Below are 16,583 nucleotides of genomic sequence, written 5' to 3' on the forward strand. Positions count from 1 at the left end.
AACATTTTACTTAGTGTTTAAAAACTAGGGTCTAGGTGAAACATTTTACTTAGTGTTTAAAAACTAGGGTCTGTCCTTTTTAAGATTTACTACCAATAATATTTTTGATTCAGAATTACTGGGGAGGGTGCGGGTATCTTTTATTCTGCCATGCATGTAGTTCATACTATGGCCTTTATTACACCAACTGATGCTGGAAAGAGATGCCGCCCAAAATGACGGGGACAGATCCTAGATCAATTGTGCTTTACCACTCGGCTATGTACCGTTCCCCAGTGTACTTGAGAATAGTCTTCTTCCACAGAATTACATCTTTCCCAATCTTACTCATCAGTGCCTTGCCTTCCGATGAGAACTGTTGTTTTAACTTGGTATACATGTAGTTGTAGAACTGCAAACATGGATAGTAAAACACTGCTTTGTTTTGAAAAGCATAAACTACAAATGAACACACAACACTGACAAAATTGCTTGTGGTTTTATTCCAATAGTTTTGTACATAATTTGACTGTATTTACACAGAATATTTGAAGAACATCTCCAAAGATTTGAATGTCAAAACAATGGCATACACAGGTACACAAATAACTTGTTGAGCTGAGATCTGGGCAAGTTACAAGTGAATACAATTCTCTTCTATAGCAATATATTACACAATTGATGTCGGCAATACCAACATTCTATTTCAAGTAAGATTACAATACAAGTATATTACAGTATATATATATAGTACTTAGTAACAGAATTTCGTTCCTTGCAAACCGTTTTTAATTATGATAAAGATATGAGTTAAGTTGCATGTGGGCTAACTGACATCTCCAGACTGCACTAAGACAATGCGATGGTGAAAGATATAGTGCAGTGAAAAACTAAATTACTGTACTAAGCCATCACTATCACCAGCTCTAGATCCCATTAAACATACATTACTGCTTAGGTCAATTACATAACAAACTGTTATAATACATAATATAATGGTAAATGTAAAATGTGTCCGAATTTTGTTCCATCATAATATACAACTGACAACCTTCCAGTTTCATAGTGTCGTTATGTATCCTAATATGGTGCTAAAATAAATTAAAATGACAGAGATGAACACTGCACCAAGACCAAACTGTTCTAATAATCAGAAAACACAAAGTAGACACATCAGCTGCCTAAAGTGAAAACTGCATACCTATATTTAAATGTATAGTCTAACACCAACAATCAAAATATGAGTTTTAAATTAATAAGAGATACAGCCGATGACTTGAAGTAAGTTGTTGTTTTTTTCTAACATATATATGTATGAACCACCTCCAATTAAAACAAATCATTCTACTGCACATATTATCCACAAAATACATATGGCTTCCGAGTTTGTTGCCATTGTAAGATGTTTTGATTAATAAAATATTTTAACGACTAAAATTACATACTAAATATTGTTTCTTCTTTAGAATATAGATGTCTGTATAGTCAGTGTTTCTTCTTGTCCTATTATTTGTATGTAGCCCAAACTGGATTGGGTCTTCCAACAATTTTGTATGTACGAAAAAAAGAAAACAAATATTGGGAAACGAAATGAAGTTTCAGCTAGTACAATACTGGGACGATTAGAAACACATTTATATACATATATATATATATATATATATATATATATACATACAGACACTGATATTTTATTGAGGAAAATGTATTTAATTCAAATTCATTGCCTTGAAACGTCTCTGGTAGTCCGCAACATCTTAACAATGCAACAAACTTAGGACTGTCCCTTTACAGCTGAATGACAAAGCACATACAATAAGGTTCAAACAAAATAAAAATAATAATTGCTCTCTGTCCAGATCAAAGTTCCAGAACTGATGCGGCCACGGTGGCTTTTTAAAAAAAAAATTAAAGCATGGATTGCACAGAAAAGGTGGGTAGGTATATTAGTGGGTATTTTAATGTCATCCTCATCTGCCTTGGTGCCCTAAATATTTTCCTTTACATTTTCCATATAGCCAAGACTTCGACTTTGGCTACAAATGTTTTTAAAACAAGCCACGCTACCCATTCAGAATAACAGGACCTGTTTTAGAGTGAAATTAAAGACGGCTAATGTTGCAAGCCCATTGTAACTGACCTGGATGTTTAATGCAAAAATCAATAATACCGCAAAATATTTTAACGACTGAGCAATGACCAAACCAGAAAATTATTTTTATTCCAGGGAAAAAATACTAAAAACGGGTTTACCTGATTTGCACGAATGCTTCTCAAATTTTCCCACTAACGTGTAGAAAAATCATAAATGTTTAGTCATAGTTTGTTTTGAACACTGCTCAAACAAAACCATAAGATCTTCGTCAACTAGGTATCTTATATTGTATGATGACCTCAAAACTGGAGAAGTGAGTCTTTAACTTTTCCATTTTGACATATTTTTGTAAACATGCTTTACAAAGCTCCAAATATAAGCGACATATTTTTAGCAACATAAAGCTCCTTTGTTTTTGTATACGAACGTCATCATAAGACATTAAACAAAATCCAAAAGCTTAAAAGTTGTATGATCGGCCGAAACTATACTTTAGATACATTTTGATGTTATGCAGCTTACAGACAACTTATATTTAGTAGAAAATTGTTGGAATGTGCATGTTAACTAACTGTTGTTGTTTGCTGTTACTTATATTGTAATCAATAGCAGTTAATCACAGATAAAACAATTGCAGAATTTTTTTTCCGAACAATCTATTGTATATTAAAAAAGGTTTTAGAGTCATGAAGTATTAGCATTTTGTACGACCTCACTAAATTGGCTATTTCATACGCACTAACATGTCTTGGTTTATATGATTTAAAAAACATCGAATTACATTTTTTTAATATTGGTTTTTTAATGGTATACAGTATATTCACAAAATTAACAGTAACAAAGTAAAGGTTTTATATATAATATATATAAAAACTTTTTATGGTTTATAATATTTTACTAATTATTACAAAAAGCAATAATTGCACAATGATTTATTTTGATTTGTATGGGAGTTTGGAACTCCATAAAAAATATTTTTGGCAAAAGTTGAAATTAACCAATAAAAGATTCCATGGTATCGTTTTTGGCATAAGAGATGTTTTAGCAGGGATAAAATTACAAGCCTACATGGCTCATTAAATACAGAAGTACCAATCTACTTGTGACTAAAATACTAGTAACTAGTTTCAACCCTTGCCATTTAACAACCAAAACATTTATTTAAAAATTAAATATATTTCATATCAAAAATGAATAAACAAAAGACAGATCTTTGTAAAATGCAAGGCTGAAACAAGCTCTATAGATTGGGTTCTGACACAATTAAACAAGGTTTTGATTACAAGGTTAGTGGACTTTGTAAAATGAGAATCATCTTTACATACCAATTACAAATGGTTAACTGAATATCCGGTTAAATGAATATCCTACGTGACATTAAAGTCAGAATTAAAAACATATTTCAGTCAAAAATATATTTTTTAAATGCATAATCAAAAGCAAGGATCATTAAATAAATAAAGAATCTGTACTTAGTTGTAGAAACAAGTAAATATAACAATCAGATAAAAAGAAAAATTTAATATTTAATTTAATTTTTTTTACAGTATGGATTTACAACTGGAAAGCCCCTGAATATTTAGCAAAATATAACAGTATGGATCTTACATAAAGGGGCCACAATTGAAATTTAGCAAAATGAAACAGTACAGCTCTTAACATGGCTGGAAAGCAACTGAATATTTTGCAATACTGTATCAGTATGGATTTTATAACATCTTTGGGAAACTGAATATTTAGCAAATGCAGAACAACTAGCACAGTATAGTGCATAACTGTATCACAGTAAGATTATCAACATTAATGCAGACCAAACTGAATACTTTAAATGTCACAGAAACAGAGAATTAAATCATTACTCAATTTGAACCAAGAAACCAAATATTCTGCATTACACTACATATATGTGCATCACATGCATTAAAATTAGTTGCATAGCAACAAAACTTAAATACAAAGTATACTGAATTACAACCTAAAGATGGATAAATTTGGTGCCAATACCTGATGAGATTATTGAATCTATTTTAGTGTTACGATATCGTAAAGCTGTCGCAGGCTATAACATCGCAGAGTTTGATGATGTAGCACCAAGTTCTCCTTAATATACAGCCAAACCTGCTACTACAGCCACCTGTCTTTAGAGATCATTTTGGTATTCTATAATATCGATGATACAAATTTACCAGTATTAAACAACCACCTGTATTGAGACATTGTCCTGTTCTCCTCAATCATCTAATATGGACATGTATTGAAAAGAAGCCAATTGTCACCAGAGTAGACATTTTGATACTTCCTCAGGTGACTCCATTAATATATTTAACTGTGGTTCAAAAGGACTTGTATTAATTAGCCAAATATCTTTAAGTTTTCACATTTAATAATACCCAATTAGGTGACTGATAACAGATTTGACAGTAGTAAAAACTGTGCCTGTGCCAATTAGAGCCTAAACTCAAATCTTTAATGACATTACATGCATACAATTTGTACGGCGTTGCCATGACATTAAAGTTTCAAGATGTTATTAAAGTCTTAAGTTTCGACTCTTAGAAGTTTTATAAGCGCAGAGCCTTTTATATTAAATTAAGCATCCAACTGATATAAGAGGTTACATTTTTATAAACTCTCTTTGGACCATTCACAATTTTCAACATTTTTATGACCATACAAATAGTTTGCTAGGCGAAAGTGACTTAATGACAGTGTATGCTTTTAAAATTAATGAAAACTGTTGATAAATGTTTTCATTATCAATCAATATTTCTAATGTACACTTTTAGGAAGGGAGAGGCAAGTACCAAAAGAGTAGTTTTCACCAGGAAAAGTGAGTGATCACTTGCGCTCCCCACCACACTCAAGAAAGTGTTACGAGAACAGGAAATTGATCATCTTACAACAAATGTTTTATTATATTTTATTTAAAAATTCATGGGATTGCTTGTCTAGCACCACTTCATGAAAGAGATCTTCAGCTCGGCTTGATATTGCTCATGGTTAAGACTGGAGAATAGTTTACATATTTGAACTCTGTGAACAGCCCCTTCAGTGGCTTTTTTAAACAGGTTTGGCTATAGCTGAATCTTACAAACTCAACCCAACAAGGTAAATCATTTGTATGGCAACACATAGAAGTTCAAATATAAATGCAACATTAAAGATATTAGGTTTTTTTTGTAATATTTAAAAAATGCTGATGGGATTTATTTACAATGAACGATTATCTACACAGTGATTGTGGATATGTTTCTCTCTTTATATATATATATATATCTACATATGGCTAATTTGCAAACATTAATAATTAGATTCCTCGTCAACAATGTATTACGGGTAACCACCAAAATATTTTCCACATGATTCACAAACTCCTCATTTGATTAACAAAATAATTTAACACTGCCTATGCTATCTGGCAAATTTGACGGCATAATATAGAGGGAGACGTACAATACTACACTTTGCTAAAGGGATATAACTCTTGTTCATACAGTTGAAAGACCAGTTTGTAGGATACACATGTATGTACTATAAAGTGGTTTACTGTGGAAGACAAAAACAAAACCAAGACTTCTATACACTTAATATATGTTACAGTATTAACCCATCAACTTAATTTCAAAGGCAATGGCATGTCCACAGTAGATGAAAAACAAAACCAAGACTTCTATACACTTAATATATGTTACAGTATTAACCCATCAACTTAATTTCAAAGGCAATGGCATGTCCACAGTAGATGAAAAACAAAACAAAAACCAAGACTTCTATACACTTAATATATGTTACAGTATTAACCCATCAACTTAATTTCAAAGGCAATGGCATGTCCACAGTAGATGAAAAACAAAACAAAAACCAAAGACTTCTATACACTTAATATATGTTACAGTATTAACCCATCAACTTAATTTCAAAGGCAATGGCATGTCAAAATGTAAAGTTCTCTATTAAAGAGTGTGTTTTTCTTTTTCAAATTGAACATTAGAAGTTACGGTAATGCATTTCAGTTAAATGGTATTTGCTTGAACAACGTAACTGGACAAAAAATTAATTAAATATAAAAGATGAACCAGTGTGTCATAAAAGGTTTTAAGTTTAAAGGTCGAGTAAATCAACATCATTTATAATGCATACTCTGCCGTTCCTAGTAACATGTTAATACTTTTGGTTATCAGATTAGTACATATACATTGCAACATCAGCTAAATGATTAACGATGATGAAGAACAAATTGTTTCTTTACACTTATATAAACCAAGCATTGAATGATTGTTTACCAACTCTGAAATCAGGAGCCATGAAATAAGCATTTGTTAAAACAACATTTGATTTTCTGTTGAAAGTGTATTTTGATCTGTGGCTGTAGTCAAGAAATAAATATATTACTTTCAAAACAATGAATTAAATAGAGATTATTATACGAGCTTGTGTGTCGTACTGATTTTACGAAACGAGTGTCAGGATTCTTGTATTACCTGAGCAAGAGCGATGAGGTAATACATGAATCCTGACACGAGTTTCGTAAAATCAGTACAATTCACACACGAGTGTAATCATTTCTTTATTATCCACATTATCCAAAATATTATTTTCACGAATAACAAGCTAGGACCATGTCAAAATGTAACTAAAAAGAGACGCCGAAATAACATAATTTTGATAAGCGTTTACACTGGGGAAGCCGCATTAAGTTATGACGTTGCTTCACAAAATTATGTCATTCGTTGTGCATGTGAAATCATTATGACACACGTGGGTTATACTGGTTATATTTCCATGAATATCTTGAACTATGTGGATAATAATGGTAATTTATTACGCCATTAAAACCAAGTTGCTGAAATACAACTAGTCTGAATAAGAATATTTTACAATAATTTCTAACAAAGACACAACTTCTAAAAATGTATTCATCTCGTTTAGTTTTCTCAGTGTTTGGTAATGTCAGGGTATGCATGTACCCACACATAATAAACCTGTCTTCAACTGTTGGATATATAAACACACAGTCATTCAGTCAATAGATCTTCACAGTCGTGATCAGTTTCTGCAGTTTCTTCATCCACCATCTATGCTTCTTGAAGATTCTCAGTGAAATTCCAGTTCTTTTATTAAAAATGAAATGGTGATATTTACCTATGACATGAAACATTCAGAAATGCCCCAAAAACTATGTGATGAAACTACAGGAAGCTTTATCCACATAATATCAAAGATCACAAAAAAATGTAAGATATATTAATGGTGACGAGTGATTTTTATTTTAAAGCATTATTAATATCAATATGAATCACTGTCATTCCCTTTTCCTTAACTAACTTGATTTCATGTGTTTCTTTAAATAATTTCTAAACTCAAGATCCCCATGACAAAGCAAGATTTCCTTTTTCCATCTTTATTTTCTTGATCAGGTCATGAATTTCACTCATGATGTCCGAAATACACATAGACATCATCGTTTCTGCAGTTATAATTTTGTAGATTCTATCAAACTTTCATTGTAAATTGCCAGGTCTCTTCCACACATTTTGAAATCAGCATGTACATATCTATATCCACATGCCTGGACTCCAGCAAGTATAGAGTTCTCACAACCAATCCGATCAGCTCACTCACATACAGTTAATCAGCTGTGATGAGAAATTTCGGTTTATTGATCCACACCTCACTGAGGCACGACATGCAGACTTCAGTTGAATGAATCTGATCTGAATGCCAATACAGCTCGACACAAGATCTATATTCCCTCCATTTACAGATAAAAAGATTTTCCACTCAACTGCAGCAACACAATATTTCCTTAATTTTGCGTCATCCAATTTTAAAACCCAGATTTCTTGTTTTTCAAACAAAAAAACTAAACAAATTCCACTTCATGATCCGGATTTCTGGAATATATTCTGCAAAAAGACTTGGAACTTATTTTAAACTCTGCACCGTTTCTGTACTTCTTACAACCAATGACAATTCTTTAAGAATTATTCAAAATAATACAGAATCGTCATCACCACGTGACACAACAAATGTTGTATGTACAATAAAATATTTGTTAAAATTCCAAATCTTCCATATTTTGTGTTTTTCTACATACAGATATAGAACATTTCTATATTCATATATATATATATTTGTATTTAACTGCTGATCACCCTGAAGAGGAAACTCATATCACAATCCGCTATCAAAACACCAACTGCCTATTTCACTTGGCTGCACCTTCGACAGAGCCGTCTTTGTTCTGGTTTATCAGTGATATGGAAGTGCGGCCAGCCCGCACAATCTCCGTCACTAAAGCTTTACAGTCACAACAAATGTTCATCAGTGGGCCCTTGGTGTCAGCCGACGGCGACGGCTTCACCAGCATTGACTGAGATCGCTGCAGCGGCTTCTTCTTGCCTGGCCGGTTGTCCAGATTTACTCGCCTCTGTTGGGATTCAGATGCCACCGGGACTGAACCGACGGGAGCCGAGCTGAAAATAAAGTAACAGTACAGCCGTTAAAATGATATGTGGATGGTGTAGAAGATTTCACTGTTATCTTGATCAGGGTTCGAAACTCGCCAAAAAATAAGATTTTAATGTGAAATACAAATATTAATAGTGGCTCATATGTTATAGCTGTAAAGAAGATAATATTATTTGGGCATACTAACGCCATTATTTTTTAAATATTTAAGTCGCCCAAACAGGCCATTGGTCGCATTTGGCGACCTGGCCACAGGCAATTTCGAGCCCTGTAGATATTTCTTGTTCCAGCCAGTGCACCACGACTGGTATATCAAAGGCCGTGGTATGTGCTATCCTGTCTGTAAGATGATGCATATAAAGATCCCTTGCCACTCATGAAAAATGTAGCGTTTCCTCTCTAAGACTATATGTCAGAATAACCAAATGTTTGACGTCCAATAGCCAATTATTAATAAATCAATGCGATCTAGTGGTGTCGTTTAACATAACAAACTTTGACTCATATCCAGATTATTCAGACACAAACAAGTGTTTTACCTGGAGATGATCCCAAGCCAGACCTCTACATTTAAGGGGAGCTGTCACTCTGGCTCCCCATTACTCCTCTGAGACTAGTTCAAGGAGAGTAATTTTGAGCTCCCCTGAACATATAAATTGTTTTTTAAGTACTACAAAAGGATTAAATATCAATGCACAATATGGTAATATCTTAAATGGCTGCCCACATAATCTAAGTTAGGGGAGCAACTGATTACTTCACTTGCTTTTTTTCATGGCGAGGTCTGCAATCACCAATTCAATCATTTTTGATTAAATTTTCATGCTTATATCCAAGTACAGTTCAAGCATGCTGTCCTGGACCCACACCTCAGCTATCTGAACAGTCTGTTCAGAACAGTGGATTAATGTTTAGTGTGAGAGAGGTCAGTGTAATCATCATGGAGCCATTAAAACTCACCTTGTATGTGATCCTAGTACCTACCATCCTCAAGTCGGATTGCTTTAAAATCAATACTCCATTTCTGTTTGAGATGTGACAATTTTAGGTTTGAGATGTGACAATTGATGGGAGAAAAGAAGTAATTGAAGAACATTAATAAAATGATCAGACAGCATATTGCTGGGAAAAACTATGGTTTTACTAATCAATACAACACTTGTTTTAGACAGAAGAAATTAAAAGAAGAAAACAAGACAAAAGGTAGATAATCCATGAAATGTTTGTTTTTTTAACAAAATGAAGAGCAGATAACTCACTTGATAAACTTTTGGATTGCTTCTTTGGTCTCGGGGCTAATGGGTGTGGGACTGAGTGTGTACACAGGAATATTCTTAAAGTGCTCGGTCGGCACATGCATCTGAAACAAAAAATAACAATATTAACAGTTGAAAAATAACATAATTAGCTCTGTGATAACATAAGTGCTTCTACGCTTAATAGTTGAGACTCTGAGGAAACCTTAACAGTTAAAACCAAAATGGTCATACAGAAAATGACAAATGCAATACAAAGAGAATATAAAAATAATAATAATAAAAGACAAAACTGTGCAATGTATTTATAAAAGATAAAATAGTCTTCCGTTTCAAACATTCTAAACAGTTAAAGTAAGAACCACATTAATTGTCAATATTACCGTATTATGATCTTAAACACTAAGATCCTCTTCCACTATTATTAACAGAACACGAAAAAAATGTACTTTACATTTTTAACTGAACTAGTCCATTAGTTACTTACTAAAGTCTACAACATATATTTCACCTGCAGTATTTTGAATTAAACACTTAAACACACAGTGTTAAAATTGTAAATTAACTTAAAGCTGAGAACAAATATACAAGTACCTTTCGGAGACATTTACTGCAGACAGTTCGCTTACAGAACTTGCATTTTGTACCCCACTCTCCAAAGATCGTAAACTTGCTCTTCTTGCAAGTAAAACACAGCTGAAAATAAAATAAAATTCATGAAAATACATGTAAATGTAATCAATTAAACACTTTTAACAATATCATAAAGAAAACCCAAAAAAAACTCTGAACCATCCATTCTGGAGAAAAACTATTTCTTAATTTTCAGTCTTAATATAATTGTCCTTCATAATTTTGCTAATTTTAAACCCACACACATTTCATTTAAATAGTGCCACTTATAAATCTGTTAAACAATTTTTGTTATTAAAATATTTTATATATAAAAAAAAAAATCTAATTAAAAATAAATAAATCATATTTTATTTTTATTTTATTGAAATGCCACATTTACAATCATGTTAGTTATTTTGCTTTAATTTACTGAATCTACAAAACAAAGTTAAACCATGTAAGCAACTATTACTGATTCACTGTTATAATTACCTTTAAATTAGATACAAAAAGGCTGCATGTTCCGTATTGTGCTGTGGCTTATTAAACAAATATTCCTTTCCTTTTTACTGGTGTAATAGAATTATGAAAGTTTTTGACACAAATGAGTTATTATTTAAAAAACTAGATTCTGTTTATTGAAGACCTTTGTTCTAACACAACCTGACCTCACTGCAATTTCGTTATTTAGAATGTGAATTATGTCAGTGTGTGGAATCAATACAGTTTTAATGACAAACAACTGTGAAGACAGCTAAACTCATAAAAGTTAACACAATTATGCATCATTAAATAGAAATCACAAAGAAAGGTGACCTCGCAATATTGAGAGTAAACTGTAAAAGATCATACAATGATCACACTCATTAGTCCAACGACAAACAGTATAATGCAGTTTAATGACAACTGAACACATATGTTGCACTAATTTATAAATGACATTTTTTCACTTTTGCTTACTTTTGTTCTGCTGAAGAAAAACCTAACAAATAACAGACACCAAAATATGTATTTCTCATAAAAATGACTCCCCTATGACAAAACAAGTATATATTGACAAAATGACTGCCCTGTTGTACTGTATGCCATTTACGGGTATTATTTCCAAAGTACTGCATGACTCTAATTAGGCAGTGAAAAATATTACTATGGCTATTTTTTGCATCATTATTTATCAAACAGTATTACCAATTTCCTAATTAATGAAGCAATATGGGGAAGTCCAATGTTTTTCATGTTCAAAATGTATTTTACGTAAAACAGGAAATATGAATAACCCACGAACTAGTGTCAGTGACTTTATTAAAGACCTCATTAGAATAGTTAAAATTTGTCTAATGACACCACTAGAGCACATTGGTTTATTAATCAACAGCTATTACATGTCAAACATTGGATCATTCTAACATATAGTCCGAGAAAACCCACTATATTTTCTTTATATTCGTTTTATATGATCTTCTAAATTGATATGCACTTCCCCACAGACAGGACAACACATACTACACCGTTTGATATACCAGTTGTGGAGCTCTGGTTAGGTCACGAAAAAATCCTGGTCCACTGAGAGGCTTTGAGCCTATGACACAAGCACCTTAACATAGGTGACGATTTAAAAATGTCCAAGAGCATAGTACGAGCAAACAAGTAGAAGAAGACAATATGTGCGAAGACACCTGCGAGTAGAGAGTGGGCTGTGCTATCAGAGATTCTAACTCATACCTTTCCTTTCGACACCTGCGAGTAGAGAGTGGGCTGTGTTATTAGAGATTCTAACTCCGCCTTCGTGAGCACCGACCGAATGTGGGTCACTTCTTCCAGAGTGAGGTTCAGACATTCTATAGGATTCTGCCAGCGTTTCTGTGCAAAACAAACATTTGCAAAAATAATTTTATTAATGATCTATAGAATTCTGTCTACTTTTTTGTTAAAATTATTAATATTAATGTTCTATATGAATTTCTGTAGAAATATATTAAGTGGTCATTCACTATCATTAACATTTTTATGAGCATACAGACCATACTCATTTGTTTTTAGTACCCACCTCTCACCCTAATCCTAAAAATGTACGTAACAAATGTTGATTGTGTAAGAAGTATTTGTATCATCATTTTTTTTCGTTTCTTTTAAAAGCATACGCTGACTTTAACCTCGTACCACCCTGATGTAAGGTTTGTAGACTTGTAAAAATGTTAATTGTGAATAACCTCTAACATTAAAATCAGTAACATTGTACAGACTTCTGGTGCTATTTCTGTGATAAAACTATATGTAAAACTATTGTAACAGTATTCACATTCTATGGAACAATATCAGCATTTCAGTTAAACTGTATTAAGCAAGACATGCTATTTTCATTTTAGAAATAATAACAGGTCAAAGTAAAATACATGTATAAATAAAGAATACTTTATAGTGAAATAACTAAATGAATTGAAAGTTGCTAGAGCAAAATAAAATTAGTAATGTATAACATAAAATATCTCAGACAAAACAAATTATATTTAACAGAACATAAATATGTCAGGTTCTAAAACTCATAAAAATTTTGCAACCATCTAAAATTTGGAAATTCATTTAAACATTTTAGATCCATATCTTACATCATAATTTTTTTTTTTAGCAAGTCTCTATAATTCTGATTTTGCAATTTCACAATTTTTAAAAACATTTTTCCAAAATTAATTAAAGTATTACTGGAGTTATTAAATATAGTTTTGGAGAACTTTAAAACTTTAATAACAGGCTATAGTAAATCTTTGTTATCGTAATAGACACCTTGGAAATATATTTCCAAAGGTATAAGTTTAAAAGTTTGTTTTTGTTTAACGACACCACTAAAGCAGACTGATTTATTAATCATCGGCTATTGGATGTCAAACATTTGGTAATTTTGACATATAGTTTTAGAGAGGAAACCCGCTACATTTTTTCCATTAGTAGCAAGGAATCTTTATATGCATCATCCCACAGACAGGATAGCATATATCACAGCCTTTGATATACCAGTCATGGTGCACTGGCTGGAACAAGAAATAGCCAATGGCCCACCGATGAGGATCGATCCCAGACCAACTGTGCATCAAGTGAGTGCTTTACCACTGGGCTACATCCCACCCCTCCTAAGATATAAAGTAAGAATTTTTATTTTATCGAGAAATCAGATACTGATATAAGTATTCATTATACCTTTTTTTCTTCCATATACATTGTATTACAATTACTGACATACAAATAAAAATCAATAGAACTAAATGAACATAAAAAACATTTTCATTTATTTTAGAAAATTAATTAGAAAACTAAAAATACTTGTGAAAAAACATGCTCGTGCAAATAATGAAGAACTCAAACTGCAAACAACCAACAATGTGTATTTTTTAATAAACAAAGAAGCAAACAATCTCTTCTAAAAACAAAAGAAAATGAAATTTTTTCTGCAAACAAGAGCAAATAAAGTGTAGCGAGGTGCAACCAGTCTATTATATACTCGCAGAAAAGAGTTCCTGTGAACCAAATCCAACGGTCTCAAACCAACTGTCAAGTTTGTAGATGATTCAAATTCGTGACTTGTGTGGACACACCATAATTATGCAAATTGTCTCGTAATGTTTACGAATGACCAATAAATAAATTTCTTGAAAACACCTTGATTTTTATTAAACATATATATCTTGTGTAATACATGCACAGAATTTTTTTTTCTTCGAGTACATATTCCACTGATGGTTTGCCCAATTCATTACCTTATTATTAATAATTAATAATTAAACTTATAACATTTAGTACCCAAAGACAGATATTATTTGTATAACTGTCCTCTGTTTAAAATGTAAAATCTACAAATAGTTTGGCACTTGAACTACTGGTATCATGGCTGTAACTATGGGGGGGGGGGGGGGGGGGGGCACTATTTTTTTAATTGCCCTTTTTGTCTAAGCTGGGGACAGCAATATATTACATATTTTTCTGCTGCTTTTTTATTTCAATTTTTTTTTAAGTGTCCCCCCTCTCTATTTTGGCCTATATATTACCTCACTGTATCATAGCAACAATGTTTTTTTTCATGCTTTTTTTTTTTTTTTTTTTAACATGTCTAAATGTCATGGGAGATAATTCAACATGGACTAAAATCAATTTAAAAAAAAAAAAATTGGCAAGCAGTAACAACTTTCTGCGAAATCAATAAATGGATGTCTGAATCGAGCCAAATCTATTGAGCAGATATTAAGCCAAGTGGCGCCGACCAATTAATATTGCGTTGAAAATGCCACCAACATCAGGTGCAGTCGATGTGGTCTTTCAGCGGTACAGCTGAAATTGACTTGGGTTTTTTAAAAAAAACCTCGGATGCTCAACACTAAACAGGGCTAGCTCTGGGTGATCAGAAAATTGCACCAAATTATTGCAAAAATGCAAAACCTACAGCCATTTTCAGACAAAATATCTATTATTACACAAATTGTTTTCGTCAAAATAAAATAAAATTCACCAATTGTTTTTAAAATGAGCAATTTTGGCGAATTTGGTAAGTGGCAGAACTATAACCCTGCTAAACCAACTATGGACAGAAAAGAAAAGGAATATTTCTTTAACGACACCTCAGCACATTTTAAACGTGTTATTTGGTGTCTAGCATGATTAGTTCGACATTTTGGTCGATGGAAAGAGAGAACAAAATTTATTAATCATTGTCAATTGGATGTCAAACATTTGGTAATTTTGACACAGTGTCTTAAGGAAGAAACTCGCTACATTTTTCCATTAGTAGCAAGGAATCTTTTATATGCACAATCCCATAGACAGGATAGCACATACCACATCCTTCGATATACCAGTTGTGGTACACTGGCTGGAATGAGAAATAGGCAAATAGCCCAATGGGCCCACCAATGTGGACTGATCCTAGACCAACTGTGCATCAAGCGAGCTCTTTACCACTGGGCCTTTTAAATGTATTTCCCACAGACAGGTGGTATTAGATGGGATGGGGGGGGGGGAGAGAGAGAGACTGATTCCACTGAGGATGATTGATCCTGCGACTCACTGCACCTCAGACGAGTGCTCTACCACTGAACTACATCCCAATCAACAATGAACAGACAATTCTAGCAATGCTGGGAGAAAAACACCAAAGCATATCAGTCCTTTAGTTTTTTGTCCACAGAGTGACTGCATGGTTAAAAGGGTAATTATTTTACAAAGATGTTATACATCGCACTGAAATCTTATAAGTTTTTATTGTGAAATGTAAAACCCCACAGGATTTGCTTTTTTGAAAGTGAGGGTTATACTACTTGCATTATAATATACCGGTACCATACAGGTACATCAAATAAATTGCAAATATTATTATACTTTATGGTAGCAATAACCATCTATAAATTCTTAACTTTGGTAGCATGGTAGCAATTAAGCAATGAAAATGGTGCATGCACATCAGTGTGTGTGTGTGTGTGTGTGTTTGTGTGTGTGTGTGTGTGTGTGTGTGTGTGTGCACGTGTGTGTGTGTGTACACGTGTGTGTGTGTGTGTGTGTGTGTGTGTGAAATAAAAAGATTAACAAGTGTTATTAACCAGTGGTTTTACATTACCCTGTACCTAATAACCATAACATTTCTTACTACTAAACTAGTTAATAATTTTAAAAAATATATATAACACTATCAGGTGACATAGACATCTTTTAATTAAACCTGATTTAAAATTATGAATTATTTAACCATGTTCAAATTATTTTTTAAAAATTGAAACTGAACAAAGTATGATCCTCTTAGATGAACTATGAAATGCAAACAAGCCAAACATCATCAAATGGTGTAATTCAAAGTGTGTGTACCTTTACTACTGTAAAGAACCAGAGATTCTCAAGTAACTCACATAGTGGCCCCTGCTAAAACAAATACATTCAACAAGGAACAACTGTTACATAGGATAGATGCCAACGATTGTTTGTGTAAACATTCGCATTCTAAACTGAAATAACTCGGGAAAGTAATATTTCGGACTGGTTTGTTTGGTATATTTAATTAAAATACCAGGCAGTAATCAGGCATTGAATTCGGGGATTTAAAAAAACAAATTTACTATTTATTTAAAAAAATTTTTTTAAAGATTCCATTGGAAATGTAAAAAGGACATAATAGAGCTACAAGATTCCATCTT

General features: G+C 32.5%; 1 protein-coding gene across 3 annotated transcripts in view; it reads right to left on the bottom strand.

Annotated features, from left to right (window-relative positions):
* Window positions 1–7,318: 7,318 nt before the first annotated feature.
* The window catches only part of LOC121388252 (protein spire homolog 1-like), a 157,466-nt gene continuing 148,201 nt past the window's right edge, over window positions 7,319–16,583 (bottom strand). For 2 of the 3 annotated variants that reach the window (XM_041519520.1, XM_041519519.1), the window contains exons 12-16: window positions 16,258–16,308; window positions 12,139–12,276; window positions 10,396–10,497; window positions 9,805–9,905; window positions 7,319–8,550 (exon numbers count right to left, since the gene is read on the bottom strand). In XM_041519520.1, coding sequence (XP_041375454.1) covers window positions 8,283–8,550; window positions 9,805–9,905; window positions 10,396–10,497; window positions 12,139–12,276; window positions 16,258–16,308 — 660 coding nt within the window. In that variant the 3' untranslated portion in view covers window positions 7,319–8,282. The remainder of the gene's footprint in view (window positions 8,551–9,804; window positions 9,906–10,395; window positions 10,498–12,138; window positions 12,277–16,257; window positions 16,309–16,583) is intronic. The other variant, XM_041519521.1, reaches the window with a different exon arrangement.

Source organism: Gigantopelta aegis, chromosome 14, assembly GCF_016097555.1.
Source record: "Gigantopelta aegis isolate Gae_Host chromosome 14, Gae_host_genome, whole genome shotgun sequence".
In the NCBI taxonomy this organism is placed as follows: Eukaryota; Metazoa; Mollusca; class Gastropoda; order Neomphalida; family Peltospiridae; genus Gigantopelta; species Gigantopelta aegis.